Consider the following 17,566-nt stretch of genomic DNA (forward strand, 5'->3'; position numbering starts at 1 on the left):
TGAGGTGTTCTCATCCTTTTGTCATCATGGGGGACAACAGCCTGTCACAGTGAAGCCACGGTGAGGCTAGAATGGTTGCTTACATGGGAAGTGAGTGAGGCCTTGCTTCAGCTTCCATATCACACAAGGGGAGCTAACAACACTCAGATTTGCATGAAGTCATACACATATATTTTTCCCGGGGTTTTGCTCCCTCTGTCCTGCATGCTCTGTTCTCCCACAAATAGCTCAACTTGTCTTGTGGATTCACCTCTCACTTCTGTGCCCACAGCTCCTGAACTTGAAACTTGAGCCTCTATGGAGACCTTGCTGCTTGTGGACACATGTCCAACCGAGCTTGTGTTTCAGTCTTCCCCATCTTCCTTGCCAGTCGACAACATCATCATCATCATCATCATCATCATCATCATCATAGTGTCAGACATGGTGCCAAGCATTTGCATGGGCATGATCTCATTTAATCATCTCCAAAACCCTGTGTTATCCGATTTTAAAGAGGAGAAACCTGAAGCGTAGTGAGGCTGAGGTCACATGGCAGAAGGAGGAGAGCCAGGGAAGAATTTAAGCTCCCAATTCTCTGATCTCAAAACATCTCCAAACTTGTAGCTACAAGACACAGCACTACAACTTCACTAGGCATCACCGCACCAAATCATTCTCAATGCACTTTCCTCTGTCAAGTTTCCACTGACTACTTCATGCCACATTAACCTCCCTTCTCATGCTCTCACTTAATCCCAATCACTTGTGCCTCATGTTTTATCACTCGATGGAGCTCTCTGTGATCTGTGTTTGTCTTATCTTGTCAGCCAGATTACAAATCCCCCTAGAGCAGGATTCATATCAGATGGTTTTCTTGATATTTCTTTGTTTCCAACATAGTGCTGGGCACAGAGTAGATGCTCATTAAATCTGTGTTGACATGTGTTGTCTTTAACCTATGAATAACGTGTCTGAAGACTATCAGTCCTAATGAGTCACAGTTTGACTTGAGGCTCGGGTGACTCATTGGTAATTTGGGGAGGGGGACTGAGTCCCTCATAAAAGGGAGGTATGTGCGTTTGTGTGTGTGCACACACATGCACGCACCCTCACACAGGCATGCTTAGACAAAGTTGGACCAAATCTCAGGGTCAGAAAAGGGCTGCAGAGTTCCCAAGGTATATCATACCACACCACACTCCCAGAATGAATTACTATGTCTCCTCACTCAGTCATTCAGCACTCATCCAGTGACTCATGTCAAGCCCCTGTGATTAACCAGGCAATGGGTTATATGCATACACAAAAATGAAAGACATCCCTGTCCTCAAGGAGTGCAGCTTCACTTTTGACTGGTGATGGACATCATCCTGATGGAGTATTAAAACATGGAGTCTGTTTCAGGACTGGCTGTGAAGTCTTCTCACCAGTTCTTTTCCCTCCCCTGCCACCTACCAACTCCCCATGTGGAAATGTGGCTCCAATTTTAAAAGATAAATCAGTGAAAAGTTAAAGTTAAATTTGTTGAAATAGACTTGGTCAGTTTTGCTGCCACACTTCCATGGCTTATACTGAAGAATACAGTCAAACTTCAGCTAATAGAGTTAAAGTGTTTGCATTTAAAAGTGATGATTTTTAGCATCTTATAATTTCTCCCTGGAAGCATCAAGCTTCCAAATGGTAAAAGTACCTTCTTCTCCCATGCCTATAATAGTTCCTTAAACCAAGAGGGTCATATTGTCTTGGTTTTTCAGATATACCTTCACAAGTTCATGTTAGAACTGTTCTTGCTTGTCTACAATGATGATAAATCCTAAAACTGCTCTAAAAAATAATGTCTATTAAAAAAATCACCAGGCATGCAAAGAAGAAGAAAAATGTGATTCATAACTAGGACAACTGTCAATCAATAGAACTAGATCTAGAAATAACAGAGATGATTGAATTAGCTGACAGAGACCTTAAAATAGCTATTTTAAATATTATAAATATGCTCAAGAGGACGTAAAGGAAAATATGAACATAATAAGAGAAATGGAAGGTAGAAAGAAGATCCAGTGGAACTTATAAAGATGAAAAATATAACATTTAAAACAAAAACATATTGGACAAAATATTGCACTATAACAATATCCTTTTTTGGTAAGAGCACATTTGGAGACAGTGTTACATATTAAAAAGGACAGATACCATATGTTTTCACTCATAAATCTAACAGGAGAAACTTAACAGAGGACCAAGGGGAGGGGAAGGGGAGAAAAAGAGTTAGGGAGAGGGAGGAAGGCAAATCATGAGAGACTCTTGAATACTGAAAACAAACTAAGGGCTGAAGGGAGAGGGGGAGGGGGGAAGAGGGTGATGGTCATGGAGGGGGGCACTTGTGGGGAAGAGCACTGGGTATTATATGGAAACCAATGTGATAATAAACTATAATAAAAAATAAATAAATATACCAACATTTTTCCCTATCATGGAGGGAGGTGAATAGGAATGTGTTGTAAGACAAAAGTGAGGAAAAACCAATGAATTAGTTAACTAATTTTTTAGAAGGGGGCCTGAAGCAGATATATTATGATAAATATCATAAAATGAGAAGTACGATTAATTATCTCTAAATACTCCAAGAAACAAAGGAAGGAAATAAAGTAAAAATGGAGTAGAGATGTTGGGGAACTGAGTCTTGGGGGATGACTAGAAACACCTTGTGAGTGAGACCCAGCCAGACCTCAGGAGCCCAAGAGGCTGAAATTAAAACAGTATTAGACTAAGTATAATAGCTAACACTAACCATGTGCCAAGCATTTTTCTAGGTGCTGGCCATATATTAACCCACAACCTGGTAAGGGAACATTCCACACAAGCCTCTATGTCTCATAAATCAATGGAGAATAATAGTAGATTTGTGTTTGAGCCAAAGGTTGAGGCAACAAAGTGCACCAGGGCTGTAGCTGAGATTCCTTCTATGAGAGCTAAGGGCTCAGTGAAAACAATGAGGACAAGAATTGTTGAAGATAATGAGGTACTGTATAGAGGCCACTACACAGCTGAGTGAGAAGAAATCTTAGAGGACATCTAGCCCAGGGGCCTTCAAAAAGGCTTAAGCAGAAGATCCTATATGCAAGGTAAAGCATAAGTGGGAATCCAATATATAAAATATACACATGAGGTAGTTCTGGATGAAAAGAAGAGGGTCTAGCTCCAAGTAACACTACCTTCTCATCTCCCATACCATTTCCCACCATCCTTCCCCCCATGGATCCTGGGCTACCTCTCTACTTTATAGAGGAGCGGATCTTGCCCCACAGACCTGTTCACAGTCAATGTTCATGTCTTCCAAGTCATTGCTGACCCTGTCCCCACCCCAAGCAGTTGTGGGCAGGAACAGACCAGGCATATTCCCAGGATGACTGGCTTAAAAAAAAAAAAAAAAAAAGGGAAAAAGCCAACTTTACTGAGGGATAGTTCACATACCAAAACTCTTGTAAAGTGTACAATTCAGGAGTTCCAGTCCAAGATGGCGATGTAGGAAGACCCCCCCATCTCCTCACAGACACACCAAATCTACACCTATGTATAGAGCAACTTCTCTTGAAAAAGAACTGAGGACTGACTGAAAGCTTCTGCACAGCAAAAGATAGACTACACAGAGAGTGGCAAGAGAGAGTGGGACTTGGTGAGTAAGGGAATTCCCACCCTGACTCTGTAAATTGTAGCAGGAAGCGATAGTTCTGAGAGATTGCGAAGAGATTAGTCTGCCCTGGAGCACAGAAAAAAAGCCACAATATAAAACGGCAACTGGAATATAAAAAAACCAGTCCTAGAACCTTGACAGATGGCAGGGGAATCTGCTGGAACTCTCTCCAGGTCCCTTGTAGCATAGAGTGGATGGCCAGAACAGGAAAAGCCTGATGACTAAGAGCTGTGGGTGGCCAGCCCTAAGTACAGAAAAGGTAGGCCAGAAATTTGTCTGAAATTTCCAAAATAACAGCCAACTAAATGACTGTCAAAGAAAAAGCCTGTTCAAAATTTGATGGATGCACATTTTCCTTTTGGTGATTTTTCATTAAAAACCTAACATCAATATGTTGACATTTAAAAAGACAATTCTAGGAGGCAGAGCTGCAGAAGGGAGAATGCATTACTGAGTCAGCCAAGAGTCACTTGGTCACTTCAAGCCTCAGTTTTCTCATCTGTAAAATAATGGTAATGGTATTTACTTTGCAGGCCAGTTGTGAGGATAGAAAGAGTGAAGGTGCCCTGCATATGCCTGAAGTGCAGAGGATTCTGGGTAAGTGGCAGCTGCTAGCAATGTGTATGTATTAGTATCTCCTAGTGGTTACAGCATGCCGGACCTTGATGTGAGACTAGCTCTGCTGCTCAGTTTCCTCATCTGCAAAGTGGAGATGATGATGATGATAGAACCTACCCAATATGGCCATTTGAGGGTATCAAATGAGGTGATCATAGCTGATGCTTACTGAACATTCACTGTTGCCAGGCACTATTAATTCTTAGCACATTCCCTGTACTATATATATATATATATATATATATACACACACACACACATATATATATCACTATAACAACTATAGCTATATGTTATAGTTATGAGATATATATATCTCAATCCTTTCAATAACCCTATTTGGTAGGCACTATTACTTTCTCCCATCAGAAGTCTGAGGCACAAGTTAAGTGATTTGCCCAAGGCCACCTAGCCATTTGATGGTAGTGTTGGTGTTTGAAAACAGTCTACTTCCAGAGTCCACATGCATCACCATTATTCTAGGTTGTCAAGATTTTAGCACAGTGCCTGGCACAAAAGAAGTCCCCAATATCTACCTAAGGGATACAGAAGTGCTGATGCATAGGGCCACATGTACTCCAGTGTTCATAGCGGCACTTTCAACAATAGCCAAATCATGGAAAGAGCCTAAATGACCATCAACTGATGAATAGATCAAGAAAATGTGGTGTGTGTATGTATATATATATGTATATATATACATACAATGGAATACTGCATGGCAATGAGAAAGAATGAAATCTGGCCATTTGTAGCAAAATGGATGGACCTGGAGGGAGTCATGCTAAGTGAAGTAAGTCAGGCAGAGAAGGAAAGATACCATATGTTTTCACTTATAGATCTAACAGGAGAAACCTAACAGGGGACCATGGGAAAAGGAAAGGGGGGGGAATGAGCTGGAGAGAGGGAGTGAGGCAAATCATGAGAGACCTTTGAATCCTGAGAACTAACTGAGGGCTGAAGAGGGAGAGGGGGAAGGAGAAGAGGGGGGTGGTGATGGTCATGGAGAGGGGCACTTGTGGGGAAGAGCACTGGGTGTTATATGGAAACCAACATGGTAATAAACTATTAATAAAAAAAAAAGAAGTCCCCAATGCACACCAGCTATTGAGATTGGGAGATAAAAACAATATTACTAATAAATGTGCTTTGATAGCTATTTTGGGCTAAGGAACTTGATAAATCCTTAACTTTTAAGAGAGGATAAAGGTTGGGTCTTACCTTTCTTTGTATCTAAGATACTAAGAGTACTTAAAGCACAGTGCCTAGCTCAGAATGAGAACTCAGTAAGTGGCTGGATGAATAATGAGTTTTTCAAACAGATATACGTATAATTTACACCATGGTGACCCTTTGGGGGAAGCCGGCTGTTGCCTGAGCTACAGTTGGATCAAGCCACATTTGACCTACTTTGACCAGCCCTTTGCTTCCCAGGTCACTAAGGTGCCATGAGTTTCATAAGCATTTCAATTAATCTGCTCTCATTGCATAATCTTCATTAACTGGCTCCACCCCTCTCATTGCCCAGTTCTAGACAACCACACCCAAAACTCTGGTCCTCTCCCTCTCCACATGCACACTAGGCCCATTAGTCTTTGGGCTTTTCCACACAGAGGAAGGTTCCCTCTCTAATATGTACAAGATAAATCTGTTCTCTGCCTACCAGTCCTATGACTCAGACATCCTAGTTCACCCATATCACTGTGGCTCTGGGTATCAAAGCTGTTGAATTCCTACTTTCTTGTCCCTGGGCAATCAGAGCCTCCAACTCAAGATGGGGTCCTGGAGCTGCAGAGGAGAAAGAGCTCAGGACTTACTCCTCACCAACCAGTGTGAAGTCATCCTCTGTGGGTGTTGACAGAACCTTCCTTGTGCCCTTGGACAGAAGCCTAGTGCTCTCTCCTCAGCAGCAGGAGTGTCTGTAGGCTTTTTCCAAGAGCCCAGAGATGGGCTCAGCATATACAAGCACATAGACTGCACCAGGCTTTATCATACAGGGACTTTCTACACAGAAGGCCTTAGTCTGCAATAAACATGAAGCTGTGGGCAAATCTGCTTTTCCTGGATTGGACTAGAGAGTCCTGTGAGTGAAAGCTGTTATTGATCTCTTTCTCTAGAATAAGAACTTCCTGACTGTGACCCACATCAGGTATACCAATATGTATGCCTGGAGGCCGAGAGTGCCCTAGGCATGTGGGTCAGGTTGAGAGTGAGAGCCAGTAGCAAGCTGGACCCTGGGTGAAGCAGAAAGCCTTTTCCTGCTGTCTCTAGTATGTGACTAATTTCTAGGTGTTGGCTGCCTCAAGATTCACAGCTACCCCTTTCTTTGCTTGCTCCTCCTGCTGCCTGCAAATCAACTTCCATTTGCCTTCTTTTCCCCATACATATTTTTTAGCTTTCCTTCTTCTAGGGTAGCATCCACTCCTATTGGAAAAAAAGATGATCTCCTTTTTTCTTTCATCCCCTACCTCTCTGACCTGAATTTGGCCTCCAGGCCTACTGAACATGAGGCAACCCCAAATTCAAGGTCATTTCATGTCCACTCGCATCTTGCTCCGGCCCCATGGGCCATACTACCACTCCAATGTACATTTCCCTCCCATGTCAAGACCACTCTCTGTGCTCAGAAAGGGCAATAATCAGTTTATAAGTTTTCTAAATATTTGGCCTTTTATCTCATTCCTGTCTTGGACCAAATAATTTCCAGCCAGGCTCTTAGGTTGTCCAAACTCAGAGGAAGAGAGGGAACAGAGAAGTGTGTAATTTCTGCTTCAGAATCATCCTCTGAAATAAACCCAGATACATGAAGCCAGGGTCCGTGAGGAGACATTTTTACTGAAGGGCCTTCCTTCCAAACGTTCTTCTTGTGGGACTTGTGCAAGACTGGGACAAGAATGGTTCAGAGGGCTAAGACATGAGCTAGTACACTATTTGTTCTCCCCATGGGGCCCTTTCCACTCCCTACCTGTGCACATGATGGCAGCAAAGACCCAGCACTGCCCATAGCGCACTGGCTGACAGCCTGTGGCATGCCACTGTTTCAGGATGGCCACGCTGCCGGTCCACTCTGCAGGGTTGATGCCATCTAAGTAATTCTCACTCCAGTTTCCATTGAGTACCCCATTGTCATCGTTGCTATTGATCTAAAGAGAAACCATACATAGAAACATTAGAAGTGTTGTTTTGCTCAGCAAGATATGATGTGAGGGCTGCTTTGCAAGTTCTGTGGGCCTGAGACACAGAGGACTCTTCAATCTGGTTTAACCTGGGAATTTCCAGACCTGCTAGGGAATGGGTCAGGGGTGGGAGACTAGCCATTCTGACTTGTCCCTACTGTTAATTGGTTTATCATCTATTTCACCTAACCCCCTGTGAAGCTAGAGGTTGGATCTGAGAGCTCTTAAAAATACTGTGGAGCAAAGGAAATTTAGAAAAAAAAACCAAAACCAAAAACAAAACAAGACCATTTCCTAAAACATTAATTAGGAATTAATCGAGGTGATGGCCTACACCCAGCTATTTCAGAACTCAGCTGAGAAAACGTGTTACCCATGTTTTTTCATCAGTCTCATCCAAACCGGCTTTGCCAGAGGGTCCTTGCTCTTGACTCTTCACTCCCCCCCCCACAGTTGCAGGGGGCAACTCTGAGGGGGCACCCCCCAACACACACAGCTTCCTCCCTCCCTAGACACACCCTGGGTGGGCAGAGCCAGACCCAGCCTCACCATGGCACACACCACTCTGCTGATGTAGACGGGGCTTCCCCGCAGGGCGCAGTCTGTAGCTGGGTCTATCTGGAAGTTCAGGCTCTTGTCTAGCAGCTCCAGGCAGATGTCTATGATATTCTCTTCAAACTATAAGGGAGATGCAGAGAGGCAAGGCTCCCATACATTGGCACATGTAGATATGGAAAGAAATTCATGAGCCACCCCACCCAGCTCTCCAATGGAGTGTGTTTGTGGAATGCGAACCCATTTGGAAGGGAACTGTGTCCTGGAGCACAGACATAAACTGCCTCCTGAACAGTGCTGGATCTCTGGGCTTTGGGGTCACAACTCACCCAGTTTATATGTCTTACAAATCAAATCCCTGGAGTTTTTTTTTACAATGAGTCTGACTGATTAAAAATCAATTTCTCCCTCTTCCCCTCTCAATTCTCACACTCCTGGAGCCTATGGGATGTTCTTGCTAAAACCATGTTGCCTCATCTTCTTCCTCCACCTGCTAACCCAGCTCACCATTGGCAGTTACTGTTGAGGTACTGGCACCAACTGGCCATGGCACCTGTGACTCAGTCAGTCTCTGGAATGACTAATAGCATGTGGGTTATGGAAGCTTCCCACCCAAGGCAGGCTGACTTGTCCTTCGGGCTTGGTGTGAATGACATTTTATCTGAGGGCTTCCCTGAGTCCAAGCCTGGCTGAACGTCAGTTATAATGATGGAGCCAAGCTCTGTCTTGCTTGCCTGAGCTTATGCTTTGTCTCCCTCCAGCTGTCCTTGCAACTGTATGCCCAAGACCTGACACAGTGCCCAGAACACAGTAGGGACTCCATACATATTGGTTGAATGATAGTAAATGAATGTATTTATCTCCATGTAATATTCCCACTGGACAATAAACAGGAATAGGATCCTTCTCTGACCTATCTTTCCCAGGGGACATTTTCATCAGTTTGCTTTTCTGCTTTAAATGTTTAAAGGCCCCTACACCTTCAGAATCAAAGCTCTAACATCCCCTATCAGCCACATAAGACCCTGCCTGATCTGCCCCCCTTCTACCTCTCCAGCTTCATGTCTCACTACCTCCTGCTTCATCATTTTGTTCCAGCAACACTAGATTCCTCGTAACCCTTGCAGCAGACCAAACTGTTTCTCACCTTTGTGTTTTGGCTCATGCTTCCCTCTGCCTGGGATATTTTCCCCACCTTTCTTCACCTGGTTAACTCAAGCATCTCCTTTCCTAGGAAGCTTCCCTGATGACTCCATGCCCAACCAGGTGCTCCTCCTCTGGGCTCTCAGAACATCCTGTGCCCATCTTAGTCTTTGCATATCCCATGCATGGTGAGTAACCTGCTTATGTGACTGAGTCCCCACTATATATGAGCTTAGGGACAGCATTCAATTCATTTTCATATCCCTAGCACCTGGCACCCTGCCTGATATTCAGCAGGCATTCAATGAAAGGTCACTGAATAAGAGACAGGGAGAAAGGGAAGGAGCCAGGGCTCAAAAAAAAATTGCTCATTTCTGTTGCTCACAGATGATGGTAAGTTCTTGTCTGCCGGGGCTCTCTGGATCCTCATTTGCCCATGCTGAGTGAGAATTTGGGGAGGTCAATTGGCACAATTGAGGCTTCCAGGTCTCATCTTGACAAAAGGCCTAGGCTGTGCCCAAGGCCACATGTGTTGGAGTTCTATTTGGGCAAAGTCCAGGAGAAGGACTCATATCAAACAGACCTAAGGCTCCACAAAGGCTCCTAAGATTTCCCAGCCAACAGCCGTCTGGCAGCCAGGACTGGTCTTCTTCCTCCAATAGAATTGTGGTGCCAGGTTTCAGTCTTGAGAACCCCCTTCCCTGGCCTGGCGCTGGACTTCCTAGAGTACCTGCTCGAGGCTGAGCTTTATGTGGGAGGTAGGCCTTCAATAAGGCAGGAGTTGCAAAGCATTCTGATTAATATGCTGCCATATTTACAAATAAAATCACATTTTAGAATATGCAGAGGAAACAAAATATTGAGGAACATACACCAGGCTGGTAATGGTGCTTAGCATGCCCTTCATGTTCTGAGTACCTATTTTTGTAACATTTCCTTGTAAAGTTTTTAAAACAGCCATGTATTATTTTTATAATGAAAACGATATCAGGGCACCTGGGGGCTCATTTGGTTGAGTGTCTGACTTCAGCTCAGGTCATGATCTTGTAATTTGTGGGTTCAAGCCCCACAGCAGCCCCTTGCTGATAGCAAGGAGCCTGTTTTGGCCCATCTGTCTCCCTCTCTCTACCCCTTCCCTGCTAATGTGTGTTCACTCTCTCTCAAAAATAAACATTTTAGGGGCACCTGGGTGGCTCAGTTGGTTAATGGCTGACCAGCTCAGGTCATGATCTCATGGTTCATGGGCTCGACCCCCGCATCAGGCTCTGTGCTCACAGCTCAGAGCCTGGAGCCTGCTTCAGATTCTGTGTCTCCCTCTCTCTCTGCCCTCCCCACTCATGCTCTGTCTCTCTCTGTCTCAATAATAAATAAAAACATAAAAAATTAAAAGTAAACATTTAAAAAAGTCTTTAAAAATAAAAGAAAGAAAAAGATATCTAATCAAAACAACAAAGAGGCACTAGTAACTGAGAGGGAAGTGTATCACTGCTCATCAGCATTGCTTCTGGCTGAAATGTTCAGGGACAAGTTTCCTTAGTGTGACAGAACTCATTCTAGGGTGTGTGGCCTAGGTAATGAGGATGAAGTGAGAGAGGCAAATGGGGCCCAACTGGAAACAGTTCAACAAACAAAACCCAGGCACCATCATGGCCATCCTCACTCAATCATCCTGTCCCTTCCCCCTCCTCGTCATGCTCAATGGAATTCCCTGGTGGGTGCCGTTAGCGGTCTCTCCCCCTAAGATCCTGATGTTCAAATCAGACATGATCAGAAAAGAATACCTCCCAACTCATTTAGCTCCCTGGAGTGTCATCTCACACTTTGCTGTCATCATTTGTCAGTTCTGGGTGAACCCTGCATGAGGAGAACCCTCCCACCTTGCTCCTGCTCCCCACTTCCCATGAGCCCAGGGCCTGGATGGGCCATGAATAGGGCTGAGACTCACCTGTCCATAGTTCCAGGGGCATGGGCGGATCCAGTTCTTGTTCCCTTGGTAAATGAAGCCATAATCATTCACGACATACTCCTGCCTCTGGGGTTCACTGTCCAGGTATACAGAATCCACTAGGAATTGAAGTGGCAGGACACAAAGCAAGAAAAGTTATCGTGCCTTTTGTGCCTTACCCCATCCCCAGAAGGCAAAGTCCCATGGAAACTGAGCTCTGGGGTTGACACTGGGTGATGCCAAGAGGGGCAGCAGGGGAAGTTTCTTGGAGAGACCCACCTTCTACAATCTCTCAGCACCAGCAGCAGGTTCAATACAAACATGAGGTTGAACAGTAAAAATTTACTGTTGGGAGCGGCCGAGTTCGGCCGCCTCAGGCAAGGATATGTCACTCTCTATGGGGTCTGGCCAGAAAAACCAGATTAACATCTAGAGGCCAGGAGAGTGCATTTCCTGATCCAGGCATTGGAGATGGCCAGACTGGGCCAGATGGGAGAAGCCAAATTGAACAAAAGATCAACTGCATTCAGACTTATGCAGTGTCAAGTACCCCTGCCCAGCATCACAGATGCAAGTCTGGGCTCTCCTTTTGATGCTGTGTTTGGAGTTTCAGTTTCGGTTTCCCCTTTTTCTAATAATCATTTGACTCTGTTACCTGGCAACCAACCTGGGTCAGTTTCCCGCCCCAAACCCTATAAAGGTTCGATTTTTCTTAATAAATTGGGCTTGATCAGAAATCGCTGTCTTGCCTCACTCTCTGTGCGCCCCCTTCCTGCCCTACTCTCTCTCCCTCCCTCAGGAAACCTACAGACCTGGACTGATTTACCGCCCCGCCGGGGCGGGACCGGTCAATTTACCTTTGGTGGAATTTCTTGGTTTGCAAAGCACATCCTGACCCAATTAAAGGTTGAGGGAATAGGCTCAGAGTGATAAGTAACTTGTCCAAATCACATGTAAGCATGTGATTGAATATTCCATGATTTTTCTGCTACACTCAACTAAACCTGACTGGAAAAGAGCAAACTAGAATTTAGGGGTTGGCATTAACCTTCTCATGCTTTTTATACGAGTTTAATCTAGGGACAGTATTTAGGAAGTACCTAGAGATTTGGATGCTAAGATGTCTATTTGAGTACTGTTTGTAACACTGAAAAGCTAGAAACAACCTAAGTGCTGGGTTCTAGGAGCTGCTTAAAAAGCCACGCCCACCACAGAATTCTGTGCATACATGATTAATATAAGATTACAAAATTGTATATATAGGCCTTGAAATCTACATGTGATATGTCAAGTTTTAAATGGGTTACATAATAATGTTACAGCATGAATTGACATTTGTTTAAAACACACTTATACAGAGGATAATTCTAAGGCTAATTGAAGGCTATTCTAAAAGATGCTACTAGTAATTTTTTTCTTTTTGCCTATTGGTATTCTCTAGATTTTATGGAATGGACATATATTGTTTTATGATACAAAAATTATCTTTTTAAAATTGAGAATGAACAAATAAAGTCCATGGGAGTAGGTATCCTCTTTGTTCTGGAACAGTCTGGAAGCCCCACCTAACTCATAGGTAAAAATATTCTCACTTCCTCAGAGGCAGCCTCAGACTTAGCATGCATGGACTCTGATAGAGTTGGATTCCTGGGGAAGATGCATTTTAATGAGGTCGCCAGTGTGACCAGCCCTGTAGGTTCATGGTTGAGACCACACACATCCTCCTCACAGCAGGGGCTAGCAGTGGCCAGGGCTGCAGGGTGTGGGTCCTCAGCCAATATCTTGGACATGGTGATGGAGTAGCCACTGATCCTATCTTCAGCCCCTACTGATCCCTAGCCCCATACTGAGTCTTCCTTGTATCTGGATGGGGCAAGCTTTTAAAAAAAAGCCCCTACAGATACCACTTTCCTCATCATAGTTCAGGAGAAGCCTCAATACAGGTCTGAAACCCACAGTCTTGGAGGCCAGGGTGTGTGTGTGTGTGTGTGTGTGTGTGTGTGTGTGTGTGTGTGTAAGAGAGGGAGAAATAGAGACAGACAGCTGTCCTTGACCCAGTCAGTGGTGGAGCCTTTTCTATATCTAATGGCTAAGAACTCTGGGCCACTCAGTGACAGGACAGTAGGAGGTAGTTAGAGATGCTAGATCCCAGCCACCTGGCCCCCTTGGGATAAGGTTGAAGGAGCAGGTAGAATGAGAGGGTGGAAAGAGAGGGGACATCCTCCAACTAGAGTAAGACTATTGAGTCTGGCCTCTGCCCCGAAGCCCACCAAACCCATTCTCTACTCTCAACTCTTCCTGTCCTTCTTCACAGTCTCTCCTCCTGACTTGTTCTTCCTTCTGCCCACACTGTGTCTGTATGTCTATATAACTACACTGCCCTCAGGTGGGTTTATTACAGGGATTGTGGGACAGGTGATGCCGGGATAGTCCCTATAGTTTTGTCTAAGACAAACGCTGGAAACAGCCAAAATACCCATTTATAAGAGACTAGTTAAAAACATTTGTAGTCCAAACAATGGAGTAATTGTAGCCATTAAAAATAACATATTGATAGGAAAATACATTCAAAGTTGAATTGTTGAATGAGAAAAGCAAATTAAAGCATGCTATGTACTATATAATCCCATTCATTGTACGACTGCATAATCACACACATATGTATATATGCATAAATATATATTTGATTAAACATAGAACAGTTTTGTAAGACTACACAAGAAAATGCTAACAGATTATTCCTCTGGAACATGGAACTTGGAGATTGGGATAAGGTTTTATTTTTTACTTTATACTTTCCTTCCTCCCTCCCTTTCTCTTTCTTTCCTTATTTCCTTCTTTCCTTCCTTCTTTCTTCCTTTCCTTCATTCTTCTTTTCTTTCCACCTTTCTTCTTTCTTTCCCTTTACTTCATTCCACAAATATTCAAAGCAATACACTTATTACTCTTAGAATAAAAAACTCAAGTTAATTTAAAAATATGTGGTAAAGGTAGATGTTAATAGCAGTCAAAGTTAATTATATTAGTCTTCTTCTTAAAAGTTTATTTTATTGGGGTGCCTGGATGGCTCAGTTGGCTAAGTGTCTGACTTTGGCTCAGGTCATGATCTCATGGTTCATGAGTTTAAGCCCTGTGTTAGGCTCTGAGCTGACAGCTATCTGCCCCTCCCCTGCTTGTGCTCTCTCTCTCTCAAAAATAAATAAACATTTTTTTTTACTTGAGAGAGAGAGAGAGGGAATGAGCAGGGGAGAGGTAGAAAGAGAAGGAGAGAGAGAGAATCCCAAATGGGCTCTGCATTGATAACAGGAGGCTCAAACTCACAAACCATTAAGATCATGACCTGAGCCGAAAGCAAGAGTCGGATGCTTAACCAACTGAGCCACCTAGGTACCTCAGTAGTTTTCTTCTTCTTTTTTAAAAAAATGTTTTTTTATTTTTGAGAGAGAGAGAGACAGCGACAGAGCACCAATGGGGGAGGGACACATACACACACACACACACACACACACACACACACACACACACACACAATCTGAAGCAGGTTCCAGGCTCTGAGCTGTCAGCACAGAGCCTGACACAGGGCTCAAACCCATGAACCATGAGATCATGACCTGAGCTGATGTCAGAAGCTTAATAGTTTTCTTTTTAAGTAAAGATGACTTTGCTCATGTTTTAAAAATTCTAAATAAGCAAGTTCTCCCTGCCCTGTTTGTTGGTGGTTGGGAGTAGATGCTGCATGCAGGCAATTGGGAAGTTTCTGGTAGTCAGGGAACAGGGGTCTAGAAATCCTTGAGCCTAGCTTTCTGTGGCACTGACAATGGGGCAAAGACAAGGGACCCACACACACAGACACCCCGCCTTACCTGGGCACCAGGGATTGAAGAGCAGGATGAACTCCCCAAGCTGGTAGGCTCTGACAGACTTCTGGAAAGAGTCAATATGAACTTTCAAGAGATACCGTCCCACAGCTGCTGTGGGAGGGGCACACAAGCTCACCTCCAGGGAGCTGGCCCCATTGGTCTCCAGAGAGGCAATCCATGGGCTGGGGCCACGATGATCTGCCAGGCTGAACAGAGCTCGAGTCCCATTGGACAAGTCTGGTAGGGGTCCTGAGAGGGAAGCAGAACTGAAGCTCTCTGCAGTAAACATTCAACCTTCCAGAATCTTCCTAAACACACACACACACACACACACACACACAGCCCTCAGGGGTCCTCACCAGTCTCAGCAACAAAGATGATATTGTCCAGGCCTGGCTGGAAGCCCCTGTTCCTGAAGTACAGAGTGATGTTGAAGGCCTGGCCCCGGCGAACCAGGAGTCGGTCGGAGCTGATCTCTTCTGTGTGGTGCCGCACATTGTTCCAGGAGCTCTGGAGGTCTGTGAGGGCCACCTCCAGCCCTGCAGCAAGGCAGCCCGGGGTATATGAAATGACAGGGCTGTAAAGTCTGGTTCAATCCTGACTGACACTTATTAGTTGTACAAACTTGAGAAAGAAACTTAGCCTCTTTGAGCCTCAGTTTCCAAGTCAGTAAAACAGAATCCATAATACCAGCATTATAGGGTTGGTATGAGGATTAAATGCGGCTCCATGCTTGCAAGTGCCTCTTTATTACTTGCTTCTTCCTTCCCTTTCTTGCTTTTATAACCCTCTATCCCCTTCCCCTTTTATGCCCTCCCAGAGGTGCATGGATTTCTGCCTCTGTCCAACCCTTTTCATAGTCCTGGTCAAGTTTGATTGTTCCCTTCAGCCTAGCATGTCTCCAGATTCACCCCAACATCCAGTTTTTGGACTCAAGTTAATAATTTCACTTGCCCATATACCAGCCTCCAGATCTGGTAGTTAGCTGCTGTGCTTTCAGCAATTTTCTGACTCTCTGACCACGACTAATGTCACATGCCTAGTGCCCTGGGAGCTGGGATGCTGAGGATAGTCAAAGAAGGGCCCACTCCCAGCCTTCTGGAACTTCTAATAAAACACAGATTGACCTCACTGTTCTCCAAGTGTGTCTCTCCAAGAAGGGCTCCATTTCTGACTTCTCCATGTTAGGCCATGGTCCTATGATGGTCCCCAGACACTTGGGCTCACAAACTTTAAGTCACACTTCACTCACCCATCTCTTTCTTAATCTTTATCCATTCATATGTGGACATGTCCCTTCATTCCATTAAAACATCTCTGGTTCCCACCTGACCCTTTTTACAGAATTTACAGAATTCTGACCTCCTTGCTTCACATCCAGTGGCCATAACCACTTGCATCAGGTGTCCTGTTTCCTCTCCTAACACATCGCCAGATTATCTTTCCTCAAGACAATTTAATCATGCCATCCTTTTGCTTTAAAAGTTCTGAGATGCCCTACAGCCTACCATTCAGAAGGTATACTCCTTAACTTGACACTTATGACCCCCCACTCCTAGACTTCACTTACTTGGAGTCTTGCTTCTCAACACTCCCAGCATGGGCCCTCTCCTCCAACCAATCTGTTGCCAAGCAAATGGCAGCCCTGCCTGTCCATGTATTTTGATCCTGCTATAACCCCAACTTAGAGTGTCCTCTCATTCTGTCTGTCCTAACAAAATATCTAACCAAATTCTACCTGTCCTCCAAGGCCTGTTGAAGACCCACCTCTTTCATGAAGCCTGCCCAAGTTGACCTACCCTTCTTCCCATCTCCCACTGACCTAGAGTACTTAACTGCATCACTTATAGTACTTAATTGGTTCATTGAGTTAATATCATACTCAATTGTTCATTTTTATCAATAAACTTTTACTGGGAGCCTAGTAATTTTAGGATCAGCCTGAGATATTCAGATATTTTTGTAGTTACCTTTTTATTTGTCTACCTTTCTCTACAAGATGTAAGTCATTGAGGACAGGGACCTAGCTGTTTTGTGTCAGCTGTATCCTAGATTATAAGAAACACAAAGCAAAGCATTTGACAAAATCCAACATCTTCTCATAATAAAAACACCCAACAAGTAAATTACCTCTATGAGAAGTAAACTAGCTCACACTGATAAAGAATATCTATGAAAAATCCACAGTCAAAACCATACTTAATAATGAAATACTAGATACTTTCCCCCTAAGATTAGGAAGAAGACAGGGGTATCTTCTCTCTTCAGCATTGTACTAGAGATTCTAGCTAGTACACATTGGAAAAAAGTAAACTTATCTTTGTTAGCATATGACATGATCTTGAATATAGCAAATCCTAACAAATCCACGCACAAAATTAGAACCAGCAATTTCATTGTTGTAGAATACAATATATACATACAAAAATTAGTTGTATTTCTACACACTTGCAATGAAGTTTTAACCCTGCCTCAAACCATATACAATAACAAATTCTAAATAATCAAGGGCTTAAATGTAAGAGCTAAAACCATAAAACATTTAGAAGAAAATATAGGAGTAAATCTTCATGATCTTGAACTAGGAAATGATTTC

General features: G+C 43.9%; 2 protein-coding genes across 5 annotated transcripts in view; one reads left to right on the top strand and one right to left on the bottom strand.

The window, feature by feature from the left end:
* CCNDBP1 (cyclin D1 binding protein 1) overlaps positions 1 to 17,566 on the top strand; it is a 109,855-nt gene that overhangs the window by 53,292 nt on the left and 38,997 nt on the right. The window contains exons 16-17 of one of the 4 annotated variants that reach the window (XR_003913638.1): positions 4,207 to 4,270; positions 9,257 to 9,353. The gene's annotated coding sequence lies outside the window, so the exon portion shown is untranslated. Of the gene's footprint in view, positions 1 to 271; positions 2,202 to 4,206; positions 4,271 to 9,256; positions 9,354 to 17,566 lie in introns of those variants that run through there. The other 3 variants (XR_003913639.1, XR_003913637.1, XR_003913640.1) reach the window with 3 other exon arrangements.
* The window catches only part of TGM5 (transglutaminase 5), a 35,894-nt gene that overhangs the window by 11,789 nt on the left and 6,539 nt on the right, over positions 1 to 17,566 (bottom strand). Inside the window, exons 2-6 of the mRNA XM_029952236.1 lie at positions 15,330 to 15,547; positions 14,974 to 15,219; positions 11,111 to 11,229; positions 8,017 to 8,145; positions 7,257 to 7,434 (exon numbers count right to left, since the gene is read on the bottom strand). Coding sequence (XP_029808096.1) covers positions 7,257 to 7,434; positions 8,017 to 8,145; positions 11,111 to 11,229; positions 14,974 to 15,219; positions 15,330 to 15,547 — 890 coding nt within the window. The remainder of the gene's footprint in view (positions 1 to 7,256; positions 7,435 to 8,016; positions 8,146 to 11,110; positions 11,230 to 14,973; positions 15,220 to 15,329; positions 15,548 to 17,566) is intronic.

The sequence above is a fragment of the Suricata suricatta genome, chromosome 9, assembly GCF_006229205.1.
Source record: "Suricata suricatta isolate VVHF042 chromosome 9, meerkat_22Aug2017_6uvM2_HiC, whole genome shotgun sequence".
Lineage (NCBI taxonomy): Eukaryota > Metazoa > Chordata > Mammalia > Carnivora > Herpestidae > Suricata > Suricata suricatta.